This window comes from Electrona antarctica (assembly GCF_951216825.1).
Source record: "Electrona antarctica genome assembly, chromosome: 8".
NCBI lineage: Eukaryota > Metazoa > Chordata > Actinopteri > Myctophiformes > Myctophidae > Electrona > Electrona antarctica.
The window spans coordinates 14,629,152-14,646,150 of record NC_136789.1 but is presented as its reverse complement, the minus strand read 5'-3'; the positions used below and the strand labels follow the sequence as shown (position 1 = coordinate 14,646,150).

The following is a 16,999-nucleotide window of genomic DNA, read 5'->3' as shown; positions in this document are numbered from 1 at the left end:
CCATATCATATTAGACTGGATATTGTCTGTGATTTTGGATATTGTACTATTGTGATATGGCATAAGTGTTCCATAAAAATATAAATATCGGATCGGGAAAAATCGGTATCGGCATATACTCAAAATCAAATTATCGGAATCGGATCGGGAGCAAAAAACCTGATCGGGACAACCCTAATTATCATACAATACTCTTTTAAATGTATCAATTATTGAAGAAACAATAAAGAGTAATTGATTACGAAAATAATCATGAGTTGCAGTCATAAAATACATAGTCTGGAAACAAGGCTAAAGAGAATATATACCAATTGATAGGGTTGTCTCGACTCAGTCCTTTACAATTTTATTCTGCAAGCATAACAGACATAAATGACAATATTTGAATTTGTTCGACTACAGTATTTCTTTACAATACAGAATGCACAAGAAATCAAGCACTCATAACCAAAAAGTTTAAGGCATTGTTCATAGCAGTTTATAGACACAGTAAAACATGTTTCAATCTTAAATACATTATGAGTCCCCAAGCAGGAACTATGCAAACACATTTCATCATAGTTACTGCAGCAGGCAGGCATATGTTTATCCTCTAATAAAATAAAGTGAAATCCTGTGCAACAAAGCTTGTCGTCAGAACAGCCTCTGAGACATGGTACGATTCTATTTCCGTGTGTGTGTTTGTGACTTTGTTGTGTGTGTTGTGAGTGTTTTAGCTGTTCCTTTTGGTCTGGATGAGAAGGTCCCTCTGGAGATCTACCTCTAGATTCCCCACATTCTTGCTTCCAGGAGGGTCGGTGACCAGAGTCAGTTTGTTAAACACCCCTCTACCAAAATAGTCAGCCACAACCGAGAAACCATCATTGGAGCAACGCAGCTGAAAAAAAAGAGACATATTACAGATCAAAAATGAATCATTGTGATGATTTAATCTGCTACCTACTACATGTATATGCTGCAGCAAACAGACAAGGAAGGCAAGCTTAACCACTTAAGCTCTGGTCATCACAACACTTTGTGAGCTTTTAGCCCTGCTATTTTCCACTTTCTAAAATAAATAAAATAAATCGTTTGTACCTATACACGCCCCAAAATAGGGATGCCTTACACATCCAGGTTGTCCTTACTTATACGAGGAGCATTTATTTTGTGTGATTAATTCATTGATTTAAACTGCTGTTTGTATCATGAGTACATCTGCACAGATAACAAATATTACTTATATATAATAGTACCACAGACGAAAAACAGTCTAAGTCCAAATTTCAGACTGACCCCTCCACGAAAAGGCCTCGTTGTCCTGAACCCTTATCTATCATTTATATATTATGGATCAATAGTGTGGACTTAGACTGTTATTCGTCTGTGGTACTCTTATTATATCATTTGGAACTAAGGTTGATTTTTCTCTGCGAATAAAACATTATAATAAAAACCTGTATGACTGAGTCGTCAACAAATAATAGTTTGATTTGAAATACCCACGGCGCATTTTCAGATTGCTGATTCTCTCTGTGTTTAAACTAAAGACATTTATAGTGCGAACGGGTAACTATGTTGTTTACGTTTCCTGACGTTTGAGATTAACTGAGTCACCTGTCTGGTGAAATGGTCATGCAGGTCTCGTTTCTGGTCCTGGGCCCGCAGCATGTCCATAACCTTGCGGTTCTCTGGCGTACAGGTTGGACACTCTGCCTCGCTCTCAGCGTAGCTCTCAAAGCAGTGCTGATGGAAGGAGTGACTGCACAGGAAATGAACGGAGGGCAGCTCCAGAGGGCTGTTGCACATGTTACACTTCGTCTTCTGAAAAATCTTTGCGCTGCATGGGAAAGACCAGGGTAGAAAATCAACGTAAAACAAAAAATAAAGCGCTGTTTCTGTGATCCGACAATAACCATGAGCTAGGGCAGTGGTTCCCAACCTTTTCCGGATCAGGGCCCACTTGAAAAGCTCATATCGAGACAAAGTTATAAAGGACCCTGAAAACAACCAACCTGCTCCGGAGCTCCTGGATCTCAGAGCGGAGGTGGGCCGTTTCCTCGCGGTACTGGCTGATCTTGCGCTCATCATCTTCGATCTGCTGGCTCTCCCTCTCTAGCTTGTTGATGAGGTAGTCCTTGATGACGGACAGCGTGGCCGTGGAGTTGTGTGCCAGCGTTTGCACCACTGTGATAGCAAACACATACACATGCTACACTAAGCAACATTGAATGGACAAAATGGACATTGGACAGTTTACCTGTAATGTGTCTGAAGCATATTTTGACAATGTAAATGACTCCAAGGAAGATTTTCACTACAGATTGTGGCTCATAACTTAGATCCGTTTCCTAAAAAGCCCAATTGACTTTATTATATTCAATTGTGAAATCATAGCTACAAGTTAATATAACATTCCATACTGTCACAGTGCTCCTAGAGAGAATAAGAGTGTTCATGATGACATCAGTGGGATGACAATTTAAATCTGTTAACTAATTTATAACACTGCAGCAGTGCCCGTTGGTCACTCTCCTACTTGGAACGATGGAAGTTGGAAATGTATGCCTCACCCAGTTATTATGTCTGTGTCCCTTGACTCCCTTTTATGCCCATATATGGAGTTCTTTGTCAGGCATGCCCAGATATGGAGTCTATGCAGATGTCCGAATGATGTCAGAACAGGCCAGCTCCATATATGGAGATATAGGGGTGATCAGGTGCACTGTCCGGGCAGAGGCCTTTTGTGGTGGTTCTGTACAACCGTGGGTCTGACCGACTTGACACCGGGCACTGCACTCCCTGTGGGGGTGTGGAACGCGTGTGTCGAATTTGAAGTCGTGGAGCAAACGGTTCTCGGGTTAAGTACGTACAGACAGACATGCAGAGACAAATTGGAAAACGCCCATTTAACAAACTAAAGTTAAATGCCATTTTACTGCTCTGTTTAAGCTATTCTGGAAATTGGAATCTTATTGTATTTTGATTTTTTTTTTCACACTGCATTAAAAAGCAGTTTCAACTCACCAAGTAGAGGGGGCATCAAGTTGTTTTGGTCTATGTGATGCAAGACTTCACTGATATAGGCCTTGCAGTCTTCTTCTTTCCTGGCAAAGTAACCCAGCGCCTGCTCCCACAGGCACACCTCCTGGTCTCCATAGCGCTTGCAGGCCTCCACCACCTTGCCATACTCCTCGTTCTGCATATGGTAGTGCATAATCTGCTGGTATCTGTTCAGATTAAAATGGATGAGATGTTAGCATTTTACTCAAATTATGATGGCAGTGTTTAAAGGCTAAACCGCACCAATGAGACTAATCACAACTCCATTGCAACTGCTATTGGGGATAATGGTTGCAAGTAGTTGCATGTTGCAAGGAGTTGCATGGCGAATCATTGGTGTGGAGTGGGCTTTAGTGTTTGACACTTTGACAGATTCAAAGTAATGCAGTAAACCAAACATTACCAGTGTTACCGGTGTTTGGTCTGAGCTAACACAAGTTAAAGGCACACTTACAGTTTGCCTTTCTCATACAGGTAGAGGACCCCTTCTTTGAAGTTATGCATCTGACAGAGGACAAGAGCCTTATCAAAGACAGTATTATCACTCCTCAGTAGTGACAGTGCTGCCCCCTGGAGGACCTTTTTTCTCTGCAAGACAAACAAATACAAGATGCTCTTTCATGTCAGGTAAAACTTAACCGTGTTATAAACCAAGGAAAAACAAAAACAAGTGACAACAAAGTAGTGTGTGTTTTGCATTCACCTCAGGGTTCTGTTCGTGTGCCCAGTCCTGCAGCCGAAGCTCCAGCAGTGTGTCGTAGACACCTTGAGATGAGAAGGGCTCTACCTCGATCATGTGCTCCAGGAAAGCCTTCAGCTCACGTGGGTTATTGGCAAATATCTGGATGAACTCTTCAGAGTTGGCCTGGCACCAGAAGATATATTGATATTTAGACATGAGTTATGCATTTGAACAATGGTTATCAGCATTACCGTCATAAACCAAAAAAAACTCACGACAAGTATACAAAAGGGGGTGATAAACTAAAGTAGATAGGTAAGACATATTTGTAGTCAAACAGATTCCATCACTTGCTGTAACTTACAGGGTCTTTTCAACCTCATCAACTGGATTTCTACAGTACTGGAGCTTTTGTAACATTCCATAGTTCCACAGTTCTTGTTGCTGAATATTTTGATAGCGTGTATGTATGCCAATCCCAAAGAAAACCAGCACCCATGCTCAAGGTGGGCACTTGCCCGCTCTGGGACTCAAGCACGCCTCACAACACAAGGCATGCCTGCCTTAATTCGTTTCTAAGTGATTTAGAAAGTCATGTTGTAAAACCTTGCACATACGCTGGATATTGAATGAACCAAAACAAGTGCTCAGGCTAAATGTTTTTTTGTTGAGAAGCGCATATGTAAACATTTGATGTATGGGACTTAACCCACATGTCCTGTACCCAACACTTCATGTTAGCTCCTGTTCTTGTTTTTTTTCTTGTGCAATGATAAAAAGCACTGTTTGTTTGTTTTTCTTCAAATAACTTACATACGCTAAAGAAAATCGAACAGAATTTAGTTGAAAACGTATGTCCAGTATGCATTTTTTAAACGGTTTGAAAAAAGGTACAGTTAATCAACAATGCTAAAAGGATAACACAGTTACTTACTTACTTCCACAAAAAGCCCTGAGGGCTTGTTTCCATTGTGGTCCTATGATTGAGTATGACACATAAAAAACTAGAAAAAGTGCCCTTCTGGGCACAGGTCTCCACCAGGAGGATAGGAGTGTGTGTGATGTTTGGCAAAATGTTTAGGAGTAATATAAACATGTTTTTTTTGTTTGTTTGTTTCTTGCAACAATTTTCTTCATTTTGTTGAGGAAATGCAGAGCCAGATAACTCATAGCATCTCTGAGGATAGAATTCTGGATGAGCAGGACATGTGCAGCATTTTGTACAAAATGGGCTACTCCTGAAAACTTTGGAAGGCAATCTTAGCTAATCAGTGTAGAATCTGAGAAATCCAACAGGCTCGTCTTGATCACATGACTACAGAGATAACCGGCAGATGTGGAGGGATGCAGGGAAAATGTTTTTTCCATGGCCTCTAGGGAGTGCACATACATAAGTTGTCATGCAGTTATAGGGGCACTTTCCTAGTGGAAATGTGCATGTATAATTTCATGGAAATTGGACACTGTTTGTGATTTGTGGCATTTTGTTCGAAACGGACCAATCATGTGAGCTTTGGAAGCCAATCTTAGCCAATCAGGATGGAAGATGGGAAATTGTGCAGATCTGTGTTGATCACATGACTATGGAGATAGTGTATACCGAATTGTGTGATGTATGGATAAAATGTGTACGAGTTATCTACAGAAATGTGTTTTGCCTAAATCGGCCTCATGGTGGCGCTATAACAGGCCGTTGAGGAATATTTGGGGCAGAGGTTCGTCGTTGGCATCCAGGGAGTGTTTGTGCAAAGTTTGGCATGGATCGGGCCAACGGTGCCGGAGATTAGCTGATAACGGACGGACGGAAGGACACACACACACGGACAGAGTGCAAAACATACTCTCTCCCCATGCCTTTGGCCTGGTGGAGACAATAAGAACTTGGTTAATGGTTTAACATGATGCACTGCTGCATGTCAGACAGGCTGACCTTATTTGTAGGACCCTTGTCCAAGCTGTCTCTGTCTGTGGCGTCTGGGTTGGGCTGGTAATCTGTGCACAGGCCCTTCAGCAGCAGCGTGGTGCCATCGGGGACGTGGTGCATCAGGGTCTTGCCGTAGCGCTTCATGTTGCTCTCGGCCTGTTCAAAGGGCAGCCGTCCGATGTAGCGGAGCGCTTCTTGGTAGTTCTGTCACATGGCGGAGAGGCATGGAGTTTAACCACACCATCTGTTCAGTCACACCTCGTCTTGGATAATACAACTAACTAGGCTAAAATTAACCTAATTGGAATTGTATTACAGTACTACTACCAATACTAACACACACAACTTTTCACATTTTCGACATTAAATATTGTTCAGGTGAAATAGTTACTGTAAGTAAATATACAATAGTGCCATGCATGCCAAGTTGTACAACCAATACACACTTTTACAGGCAGTGGATCAATATCCAATCATCACAGAGGCCATGAACGTGCAAAAGAAACAACACGTCTTTAAAAGCAGCTAGTTCATCTACCTATCTATCTATCTAACAAGATAGATAGGTAGATGAACTCGTATAGAGCACTTCTTACTGACTGTTAACAGCTAATATTACAGAAAGCTATGTTTTTCACCTTCAGGTCTTCAAGTTGGATCTTCAGGTACCACTCATGGTGCATGTGTTTCTCAGCCAGGAAAACGGCATGGCTGTGGTACCCAGCCTGCCGCAGAACCTTGATGGCGATCTCCACATCAAAGTGGACCTCAGACTCACTGCTCTGTTGAAAACAGAAGGGAAAGTGACCAATGAGTGAACACTGTAAAATGAATCAAGCACTCACCCTGATCATAAACTAACTACCTGTACTTGTAACGATGCAAGTTGGAAATGCATGCCCCACACAGTAATTATGTCTGTGTCCATTTTATGCCCATAACCCATATATGGAGTTCTTCGTCAGGCATGCCCAAATATGGGGTCTATGCAGATGTTAGAATTATGTCAGAACAGGCCAGCTCCATACAGTATGAGTATATGGACCCTGGGCACAAGGGGCAGGGGCCCTGTTCAGAGCCCAGGCAGAGGCCGTTTGTGGCGTTTCTGGACAACCGTGGGTCCGACCGCCTCGACACCGGGCACTCCCTGCGGGGGTGTGGAACACGTGTGTCGAATTTGAAGTCGGTGGGGTGAACGGTTCTCGAGTTACGTAGATTACAACCGTACACACAGACAGAGACGTGGTGCATTTATAGATAGAAGATAGATATACAATATATGGCAGCGGACGCCCATCTGAAAATGTTGTGTGCCAGGGACTCCCAGAAGAGAAGACTTTCTACTTTTGAGAAACATCTAAATCCTAAGTTTTCAGAAAAACATGCTATATATATATATATATATATATATATATATATATATAGCTAGCTAAAATCTAAAACGACAGATATTGTCACGGTTTTAATGGGTTAACCACTTAAACCCTACAATTTAAACTTTGTTGTATGACAAATAGCACAAATAATAGTCCATCTACACATGCTCAATGTGTGATGCATTGTGAGTTTGTAAATAGGGATGCTAGGGTTCATGTGTCACTCGATCCTGTAGGTTCACACTCTATAACATACGACGAATTAGACCGTTCCTCACCCAGGAATCATCCCAGCTCCTAATCCAGACAACAGTCCTGTCAAAGCTTGACTATTGTAACTCTCTCCTTACTGGCCTACCGGCATGTGCACTGAAGCCTCTCCAACTGATCCAAAATGCCGCAGCTCGCTTGGTCTTCAACCAGCCAAAATTCTCACATGTCTCCCCCCTGCTCCGCTCCCTGCACTGGCTCCCGGTCGCTGCCCGCACAGAATACAAAACTCTGATGTTGGCATTTAAAGCAACCAAAGGTATGGCTCCCCCATATCTTGCCAGCATGATTGAACCCTACAAACCCTCCCGCGCACTCAGATCAGCCAACGCAGGGAAGCTGGAAGTACCCTCACTAAAAACGCCGGGACAACGCTCCACACGTCCCAAACTCTTCTCCCTTCTGGCCCCAAAACTGTGGAATGCTCTTCCCGTTGCAATCAGAACTGCAGCATCACTCCCGATCTTCCGCCGTAGTCTGAAAACCCACCTTTTCAGACTCCATCATGGCCCATAGCACTTACCCTACCCCCTTAGACAGCACTTCTTAGACTTATATAGCATTTGAAACAGACTTATAGCATGTCATGTAGACAGCACAATAAGTGCATTGTATGTAGTCATAGCACTTCATAGTATATATGTACAGCATAGTATAGCACATATGTGTAGTTTATATGTATAGTGTCATTATATAGATATGTTCTAGTTATAGTTTATATGTATAGTGTCATTATATAGATATGTTCTAGTCACGGTCTTAGCTTACGCATGTTTCGCGATAAATGCATTTTGTTACATATGTGATGTATTCCCATGCTTTCTGTTCTTGCCTATTGTAAGTCGCTCTGGATTAAGAGCGTCTGCTAAATGCCTAAATTGTAAATTGTAAATTGCATGTGGATTAATTACTCAAATTAAAACTTATTTTTATCCACTGGATTCAGCATGAGATTAGGCACAGTACTGTTTGTCCAACAGTAAATGCTCACTCGCAGCAGTCACCCTAACCTTGATGAACTCCTCCAGCTTGGCGCTGTCTTTCAGCTTGGTGTAGCAGTTGAGCAGCAGGGTGGTGTGGTCTGCGTTGGCAAGGGACTGCCTGTGCAAAGCTTGCAGGTAGGCGGTCAGGTTGTGGATCCTTTGAGCATCCAGGAATTTCCGGATCACATAGGAGGGCTCCAGCTTTCCAATGGTGCTGCAATAAAATGTGACGAGCGGCTTAACCACTTGAACGAACGCTAGCGATCATTTGGTTAAAATAAGCAAATGTTTGCCAAACATAGCAAATCTACAAGTTCACAAGGCGTCACGTTATGAGTATGACGCAAAACAATATGTAGTCACATCTGTAATTAAAGTGTTCTATATGATGAGGATAAGGAAAGCAACCATCAAACAGATTGATTTGTCAACTGATGTATATCATTTGGCAAAGAGATTTTGTGTAGAGGGAAATAAGTGGGGATTAAGTACGCATGGGGGACCCCGGTTTGAACTGTTAACATCAAGTTGTGGAGTCAATGAATGTGTTCTAGTCTCCAACAGTAATGTTCAAAGGCTGGGGAATGATGGTCTCAAATGCAACAGCTATTTTGGTACCATAACAATGTGTTTTCTTTCTCAGGCTGTCTTGTTGCTTTTTGTTGCTATTTGTCATAGCTTACTTGTGGTTATAAAAGACGAGTGTTAATTACAACATATGCATTCTCCTATTCCACAATTCATCTTGGTGTTGACTTAAAGCATATCTTTATTTAAACATTATGAAATCCCTCCTGGTGGTACCATGTTGTTAATTATCTGTAACAGAAGTTGACTGCAATACAGCTGATTATCTTTAATGTGACTTTGATGCATTTGATCCTTCAATAAACTATTATACATGATAAGATAAACAAATATCACCACTAGCCCTCCGATAGATATTGCAAGAGTACAGCACCAAGCAAACCGGTTAGCAACAGCTACATGAAAATGAAGGAAGGAGTAGGCTATTTTTTCTTCAGGAGAAATCTTACCGAATGTACTGTTGAATAGCTCCGTCGTGGTCTCCCTTTAGGTATAGGTGATCGCCATACTGTCTGAAGATTTCTGACAGACCATCACTATCCAAGTGTTGGCTCTTGGCCAGGTTTATGGCCATTACAAACAGGTTCTTTTTGAACAGCATCTAGAAGGACATAGGGAATTATGACCAAAATAAAACAGCTCAGTGTCAGGAAACACTATCCTCAGACATTCCCTTAGAGCAGTGTATCCTAAACAAAGGGTCACAAGTCGACCAGTTGTATTCTTTACAAAAAGGGGGAAAAGAAAATATAACCACATGAGTTTTGGTGAAGCTCTATATTGTCTGAATCAACTTTGTTTGTCTTTGTTTACGTACTAAAAGAGTGACTTTGAGAGCTGTTTCAGTGTACAATGTAAGTCTATGAGGAGCATATTTTGGATTATCAATTTCTAATCACTGGAGTATTTTTTTTTTTTAATTTCTTGTCCACATTTGGAGTTACATCATGGTAAGGTAACTACACAAACCAAACCTCTAAAAAAGTGGTCTTACACTTTAAGCATAAAGTGGCACACCTGCCAAATAGCCAATCACAGCAAGTCCTTCCCAGAATCTAGTTGTAGAACATTAATAACGTGCCTCAGAGGTATCAGAACATGATAGTAAATAAAGTAAAAACAATCCTCTCAGGTTGGACAATATTGGATTATTTTGTTTCTCAACTGATTCTGACAGGGCATTAGGTCTACTAGCCAGGATAAAAGATCTACCCTAATCTTCTCACTGCTAATACCCTAAATTTGCCTTAATCCAAGATGGCCCTGTTGATAACCTATTATAAGGCAAACATTTCTAAATTTCATTATGCTTTGAGTAGCATGTGACGTGTCAGATTAGGGTAGATTTTCTTATCCTGGCTAGTAGACCTAATGTCCTGTCAGAATCAGGTGAGAAACAAAATAATCCAATTTTGTCCAACCTCTGCCATTTAATTATTGGACTAATACAGGTAGCACTAGCCAACCTTTGGGACTCACCTCTAGCTTGGTCTGAGTGTCCTTTTCCTGGAGAACAAACATCTTGCCGTCTCTCGTCAGAATGTAGAAGGAGCCCCACTCCGCCAGCACATCCACAATATCGTCAAAAGAGGCACTGTAGGCGATGAACTTGTTGTCCAGATCATAGATGGTTAGTTGTTGTTTTTCTGATGGTGAGGACTCCCTGCTGGCAAATCCAGACCTGGATATAGAAACAGAGCCATTAGCATCACATCTTCAAATCAAAACGGATTATCTTCAGTTTTATGTAAAGCACTTTGTAATTTATAAAGTGCGATATAAAATCAGTATATTACTACTATATAAAATATCAGAAGATGACACATATACATACAGTACGTACTATTATTTAAGCATTTTTATTTAGAGCATGACATTATAGGCAGAAATTGTCTAAATGTTTCCAACATTCCAACAAGATCTTCACAATGTGTCACAAATCTTCCTAATGTTGTTTTGAAATGGCAGCTCTCACAGCGTGTTGCAGTGCCACGCACTGTGAGCTTGTAGATCGGCTATTTCTGAAAAGACTAAATTAAATAAGTGGTTAAGATTCTCCTTACTTGTTTGGTAACTTTGTGTCCCGAATGAGTAAGAGCAAATAGCCTCGGTGCCAATGGGCCAACAGCTTGTTTCCATCAAAAGCAAAGCAGGGCCCTCGTTCATCAGGCTGGTACAGATACACACATTCATCACCGGCCACAATGAACTGAGAGTCCTGGGAGGGGTCAGTGATCGAGGAGCAACGTAGCGCACAGCCATGTGTGTCGTCCAGGTCAAACCTGGGGTACTCCTTGATGGATAGGGTGTAGCACTGCCCATGAGTAGAAAATGATGGGGAAGTTAAGTCAAGGGGTGACAGGCAGTTGAAGAAATCTCAAGATAGACACCCATCGTTGTATTACAGGCTAAATCTGTATTAGTAATATTGACACCAGTGATGTTCCCCTGAAATCTAGGTGTATAATAGGCAGTTCACATTTGATTAATTACTGAACGTATGAAATGGATACACAATATATTTCCATTTTTAATAATAATAATTATTTTTAAGCAGGTTGAGCACAATGGCAGTTCAGCTTGTGGTTCAGCTGTGCTATTTCGTCAGCTGCAGCTGACCAATCAGCACAAGCTTGACTCCCCTCACCAAAGGTATATGAAAAAGAAGGTAAAGACACCATGATGCAATTCCAAACGGACGATTCGTCGCTATTTCTGAATGACTGAGACCTTTGTAAAGTAATCACTTCTGGAAAATAACAGAAATCATATAACACATTATTGTCTGCTGTGTTGCTTTTCGATGTGTACACTGTAATTTTATAGAGGTATCTAAAGAGCAAAAAGTATGTTTCTGAATGTGCCAAGTATCGCGAGACTGTCCGTCGTTTCCTGTCTGGCAGCCAAATCTTGTGATACCTCGGAGACAGAAACGATACCTGCCGCTGTTTAGATCCTCAAATAAAATGATGTACTTCACATCAAAAAGCAAGTGATTAGAAAACAACCTGTGATATGTCTTCTTTTATTTCCCTGAACCGATTATATGACAAAGGTCTCAATTGTTCCGAAAGAATGTTTGTTCATGAGCTGGTCCAACCGGCTCCATTTACTGCAATGTATGTCATGGAACTTCCGGTGCGAGGTTTTCCGTCCATGAAAGTGTCATGGCGTGTCATGACATCAACAGCTTTCTTACCTTTCTATAATGTAGCTTGCCCTCACCCAGGGCAAATAAAGGCAAATAAAGGCTAGGAGGTAATAATATGTAGGTATGTGATACTAATTCATTTATTTCATACATTTGGTATTGGAAAACCTAACAGTCAATTAATTTCACCACACAAAGGAAAATATCCAGAAATAGTCACATAAAAGAACCAGCACAAAGTTATAATTATTATGACTTACATGGACTTTCTCCAGAGTGGCAACAAACAGCTGCGTGACCTTGCCCATTTGGCGGAAGGAAAGGCCAGTAACTGGGGAAGTGCCTTCATGCAGGGTCAGGGTTTTACTGTGCCTATCTCTGGTGATGTCACCCTTGGTCAACACTACACTGCCATCCGTGAAGCCTGCCAAGAAATAACAAAAGTCATCAGTATCTATCCACAAACTAGGTTAAACATTTTGTGGCAGCCGGTTCAATAGAGCAGTGATTCTCAAAGTGGGTCGTTCTAGGGGGGGGGGGGGGGGGGGAGACAGCTTAATAACTGATACGGCACCAAATGGACCCGTACAGGTCTGTAACTCAGAGTGTACAAATGAAACCAAGTGGACATGGGTCCATTTAGATCCATTTGTACACTCTCTTAGAGTTATGGGGGCCCGTGGCCAATGCATACCAAACTGGGAGAATCACTGCAATAGAGCTAATCAGTAAGGTTGAAGAAGACATATTCAGAGCTCACCAATGGCCATGAAGTTAAGGTTCTCGTGTACGCTGAGGCACGACACCTCAGTCGGTTTGTTGCCAGGTATTGCAGGGAATATCCTGGTGCACAGAGGACTTCCACTCTCTCGCTTGTCTAGGTTCCATACTTTGACCTGTGAGATGTCATCAGATTAATTCAGGTCATGTGACACTTCAAAAACAGAAGGCCAGCCCGGGCCGGCCTAGTGGTTCGGGCACCTAGGCTGCTAATACAGCCTGACAGTGTGTTGTGGGTTTGACTCCCGATCCCAACGACCTTTGCTGCATGTCACTCCCCATCTCTTGCCCCATTTCCTGTCAACTAACTATACACCATCAAATAAAAGGCAGAAAAAGTCACGTTATACAAGCATACGTGACTGATCTGCTTTTTCCGCTATCTTTGAAATGTATGAACATTTCCCAACAGATGAGTTAATTTCAGCTGTGTAGGTAATGAGTGCGAGTGTGACAGGCCTAAACTTACTAGTGGGTTTATTCCGTGTTCATCTTGTCCCACTGACACAAGGATGCTGTGCTGCTTCAGCTGATAGATGTGTGTTACCCGCAACTTGTAGGCCTGGAAGGATGACAACTGTAGAGAGCGTGTCATGAGCCAGATCTGACCTTCCATATGTATTATTAAAAGAGGGTTAAGGTGAACTCTGTAAATTGTTGGTCCCAGGATGAAAGCAAGATATTTATGAATTTGCATACAATTGTTATTGTTTGGATGTTACAAATGACAAATGTTTTCTCCCTTTGATGCAATAAACATTCAATAGTACATTAGGGAGAAGCAGTTCACAGACAAGATATTCCAATCATATTTACTTGCGCAAGCAGAGCGTGCAAGTACTGCGATCGGCTGGGTATGTATGTTGGTGTACTCCACCGGCCAAAAAGGGATCACCATTCTTGGTGACATAACTAAGGTACCAACTCAAGGGTTTTATTTTTATTACCAGCTGCTGTGTAAGCACAGCTGGTCAATGTTCTCTCTGTGGTGCTTTCATTCCCACTTGCTGTAGTTGAGACCTATGTTTCTTATTGGCTGTACTGACAACCTATCGTCCTGATTGGCTGCCTCGTCTCTAGGCAACCGCACACTTTTTGCCTCTCTCAGCCATGGGATATAAGGCATCAGTCTTGTTTCCTTTTGTCTGGGAGGGGCATGGGTTGCAGTAGCCATGGTTCACATGACGCTCGTACTTCACAAGCGTCATGGCTTAACTTCCGCCTGTTTTACGCGATCACTACATTTAATTGTAAACGTGTACATAAACATTAGATTTCAAATATAAATACTGTTAGAAATGTACTGGGACAGTGATTAGCATTGCCGCGTTTAATAAAAGGCATTTTTATCCGAGCGTTTTTGGCTTTCAACTACGCGCCCCTATCGGTCGGGAGGAGTGTGGCACTGGGTGTGTTCGATATAGGCACGCTGACCGCACTGCCAATACAGATTAATAGGAGAGTGCTCTCCCGCTGTGCAACTGTAAATTTTCCAAACGAAACCCGTTTGAGAAGAGTAGCCGGGGTGCTCGGATAAAAATTCTAAACAACGCGGGATGCAGCAATGCTAATTGCTAATCGCTGTCCCAGCAAATTCCTAACACCCGTGGCACACGTGGTGAGGACTTTATATTTGAAATCTGAATGTTTATGTACACGTTTTCCGTGTAAATGTAGCGATCGCGTAAAACTGGCTTCAGTTGCGTCATGACTGTCATGATTATGACAGACATGTTTCAGGGCTAGGGTTGCAGCATAGTTAGTCTTCATTATTTGCTTGCCCTGAGATTTTTGTCATTGAAAAATCTTCCAATAAAAGCATTTTGAAAAGAATAATATTATTATACATTTCACTTTCAGCATAAAGTGCTTCACATAATGAAATCAAACAGAGTGCATAAACATGCATAATATACAGAAATGGCAGTGAAGGGTTAAGTTTTTTTTGCACATGCACTGTACTGCATCCAACACAGTTTGTTTGATTGTGGACAGTATTGAACCTTGTGTGACAATTAGACAAGAAAACCGGTTTAAATCACTGTTTAACATTGGCATCAATAGGAAATTGTGACATCACCTATTTCAGCATTTTTCAATATGTTCCCCTACTTGGATTTCTTTTGATATGTTATTACTTATTACTAACATATTTATGAACCAAAAAGTTTTTTTCCTAGATTGCCTATACTACAACCAAGCTAACATGTTTTTTCCAGACCTACTAGTGTCATGATGTTGGAAACCTTTGTCAAGCATGCATCACATTAGAAATACCGTCCTATAGCTACAAGGACGAAGCAGATCTAACAATCTCGATTTATCTTAGCTTGGTAGGTACACTTTGCAATCATTGAGTACGCTGGGTGCGCCATATAATATTCTACTTTCATTCAAGCTCAGCACACTCAGCCACCGACATGTACTACATGTACTGTATGCTTGTTGTTGTTGTCATGTGAAGGATATCCCCAAGAACAATGTGGCCACGACCGGAGTCACAAGCCGATATTCCAACTGGAAGAGCGAAGTTTTTCCCATTATCTCCTGGATCCTTCACCGTTTCTTTATCAAAAAACACGAATCTTCTCCACTGTAAGAATGCAGCCATTTTGTGTTAGCAGTAGCACTGTCACTGAAGCTTCAGAAGCTAGAGTTAGCTTGCCCCGAGACCATGTCATCATGTGACACTAACAAAGATCATGTGACAGCAGGTCCGGAAAACTGACAGGCGAATAGCATTAGCCAATGATATGAATGTGCATACCCCATGTTTCTATTTTCTTGATAGTCAGTCAGCTAGTGTGCCATAAACATTATGTTGAATTATGACACCACATAAAAATGAAAACCAACAGATGTTGATTGTCCATAAATATAAGAACATTTCTTTCTTCTTCTGGACTAGCTATTTTCTTTCACATCAGGGCATTGCAATGATCATCGAAATAATGCACAGGTACCGCAGACCATAGATATAATATATCTATGCCGCAGACTCCCATCGGACCTCCCCAGTCAGATGTGCAGGAAATGCATGCATTTGAGAGATCTTAATTGAATGTGTTATTTTAAAAAGAAAATCCTCTCTCTCACACAGTCACACACTAACACCAGGACAGGTGTTATATCATTTTTTTGACTCCCATCCCGTCAGAATCCAACTCCCCTTCACGTGAACGCGCATGCATGTTTTATTTAATCTTTTTCAGTTCCGCCAGCAGTTGGCGCCAGATAACCTATTTTATATTACCTCTGCATGTAGGCTAGTAAAGACGTAATAGATTATCTAGATTATTTAGATGTGAGTGTATGACATGACACCCTGTCAAAATCACACAGCTATTAGTTAAACGGTTGAAATGCATTGTGTTTTTACACACACACACACACACACACACACACACACACACACACACACACACACACACACACACACACACACACACACTAGGGTTGCCACCCGTCCCTTAAAATACAGAATCATCCCTTATTGGAGAATTAAATGATGCGTCCCTTATTGAACCAATAAGGAACACAGTTTGTTCCTTATTGTCCTAAATAGCCTCTACACGTCAACACTGAATTTAACAATAATGAACAAAACAAAACACAGGAAATATTAAAGTCAGCACAATTGTTCTAGCAGGAGGCACACAGTACCTAAAGTAGCCTAAACCAGTGGTTCCCAAAGTGGGGTCCGGGGACCCCCAGGGGTCTTTGAGGGAGTTCCAGGGGGTCCCCAGCTAAATGATAGTTTGGAACCAAATGGACCCTTATGGGTCTGTAACTCTGAGAGTGTACAAATGGAACCAAATGGACCCTCAGAGTTAAATTAACATTGATTTTACAATATGAATTGGGGGCCCAGAGATAGAAATGCCATTAAATGGGGGTCCGTAGACTAATGCATGTCAAACTGGTACTTGAAATTAAATGGGTTGAGAATCACTGCGTAAAAATCCTCTCTTATGGGGGTCGCTGGCATATATTTTCTAATGGGGGTCCGCGGGCTCCTAGTATAGAGTCCTGTAGCCATTCCAGCCAGGTGGGTTCGGGGAGTGAGGCCAAGTAGTAGCCTGACCAGTTTGTTTTGGGAAGTCTGGAGCCTTGTTTTAAGGGCCTTTGAGGTGCTGTGGTACCGTCCAGGAGGTGCATGCATAGTCGAGGAAACCTTGTACGAGGGCTCCTGTTAGGGTCTTC

The 16,999-nt window shown here is 41.8% G+C and overlaps 1 protein-coding gene across 2 annotated transcripts; it reads right to left on the bottom strand.

Annotated features, from left to right (window-relative positions):
• Nucleotides 1–330: 330 nt before the first annotated feature.
• vps11 (VPS11 core subunit of CORVET and HOPS complexes) lies at nt 331–15,489 on the bottom strand. 2 transcript variants are annotated; one of them, XM_079507600.1, is made up of 16 exons: nt 15,266–15,489; nt 13,266–13,414; nt 12,777–12,912; nt 12,277–12,440; nt 10,929–11,179; nt 10,345–10,546; nt 9,315–9,466; nt 8,305–8,491; nt 6,287–6,430; nt 5,655–5,852; nt 3,746–3,907; nt 3,497–3,630; nt 3,058–3,209; nt 1,995–2,166; nt 1,597–1,819; nt 331–877 (listed from the first exon to the last, which is right to left on the bottom strand). In XM_079507600.1, exons 1-16 carry the CDS (start codon nt 15,405–15,407, stop codon nt 713–715), a joined length of 2,733 nt encoding a protein of 910 aa, XP_079363726.1. In that variant the 5' UTR covers nt 15,408–15,489; the 3' UTR covers nt 331–712. The 2 variants fall into 2 exon arrangements, with proteins under 2 accessions (XP_079363726.1, XP_079363725.1); XM_079507599.1 differs by having other exon boundaries at nt 3,007–3,209; nt 15,266–15,488.
• Between the last annotated feature and the right edge of the window lie 1,510 nt (nt 15,490–16,999).

Bases quoted from the DNA above. Each gene is read 5' to 3' on its own strand.
- vps11 (XM_079507599.1), bottom strand. From the start codon at position 15,407: ATGGCTGCATTCTTACAGTGGAGAAGATTCGTGTTTTTTGATAAAGAA. The intron at 12,913-13,265 runs GTAAGTTTAGGC...GACATCTCACAG, and splicing joins AACACGGAATAAACCCACTA to GTCAAAGTATGGAACCTAGA. The intron at 8,492-9,314 runs GTAAGATTTCTC...ATTTTATTGCAG, and splicing joins GCTATTCAACAGTACATTCG to CACCATTGGAAAGCTGGAGC.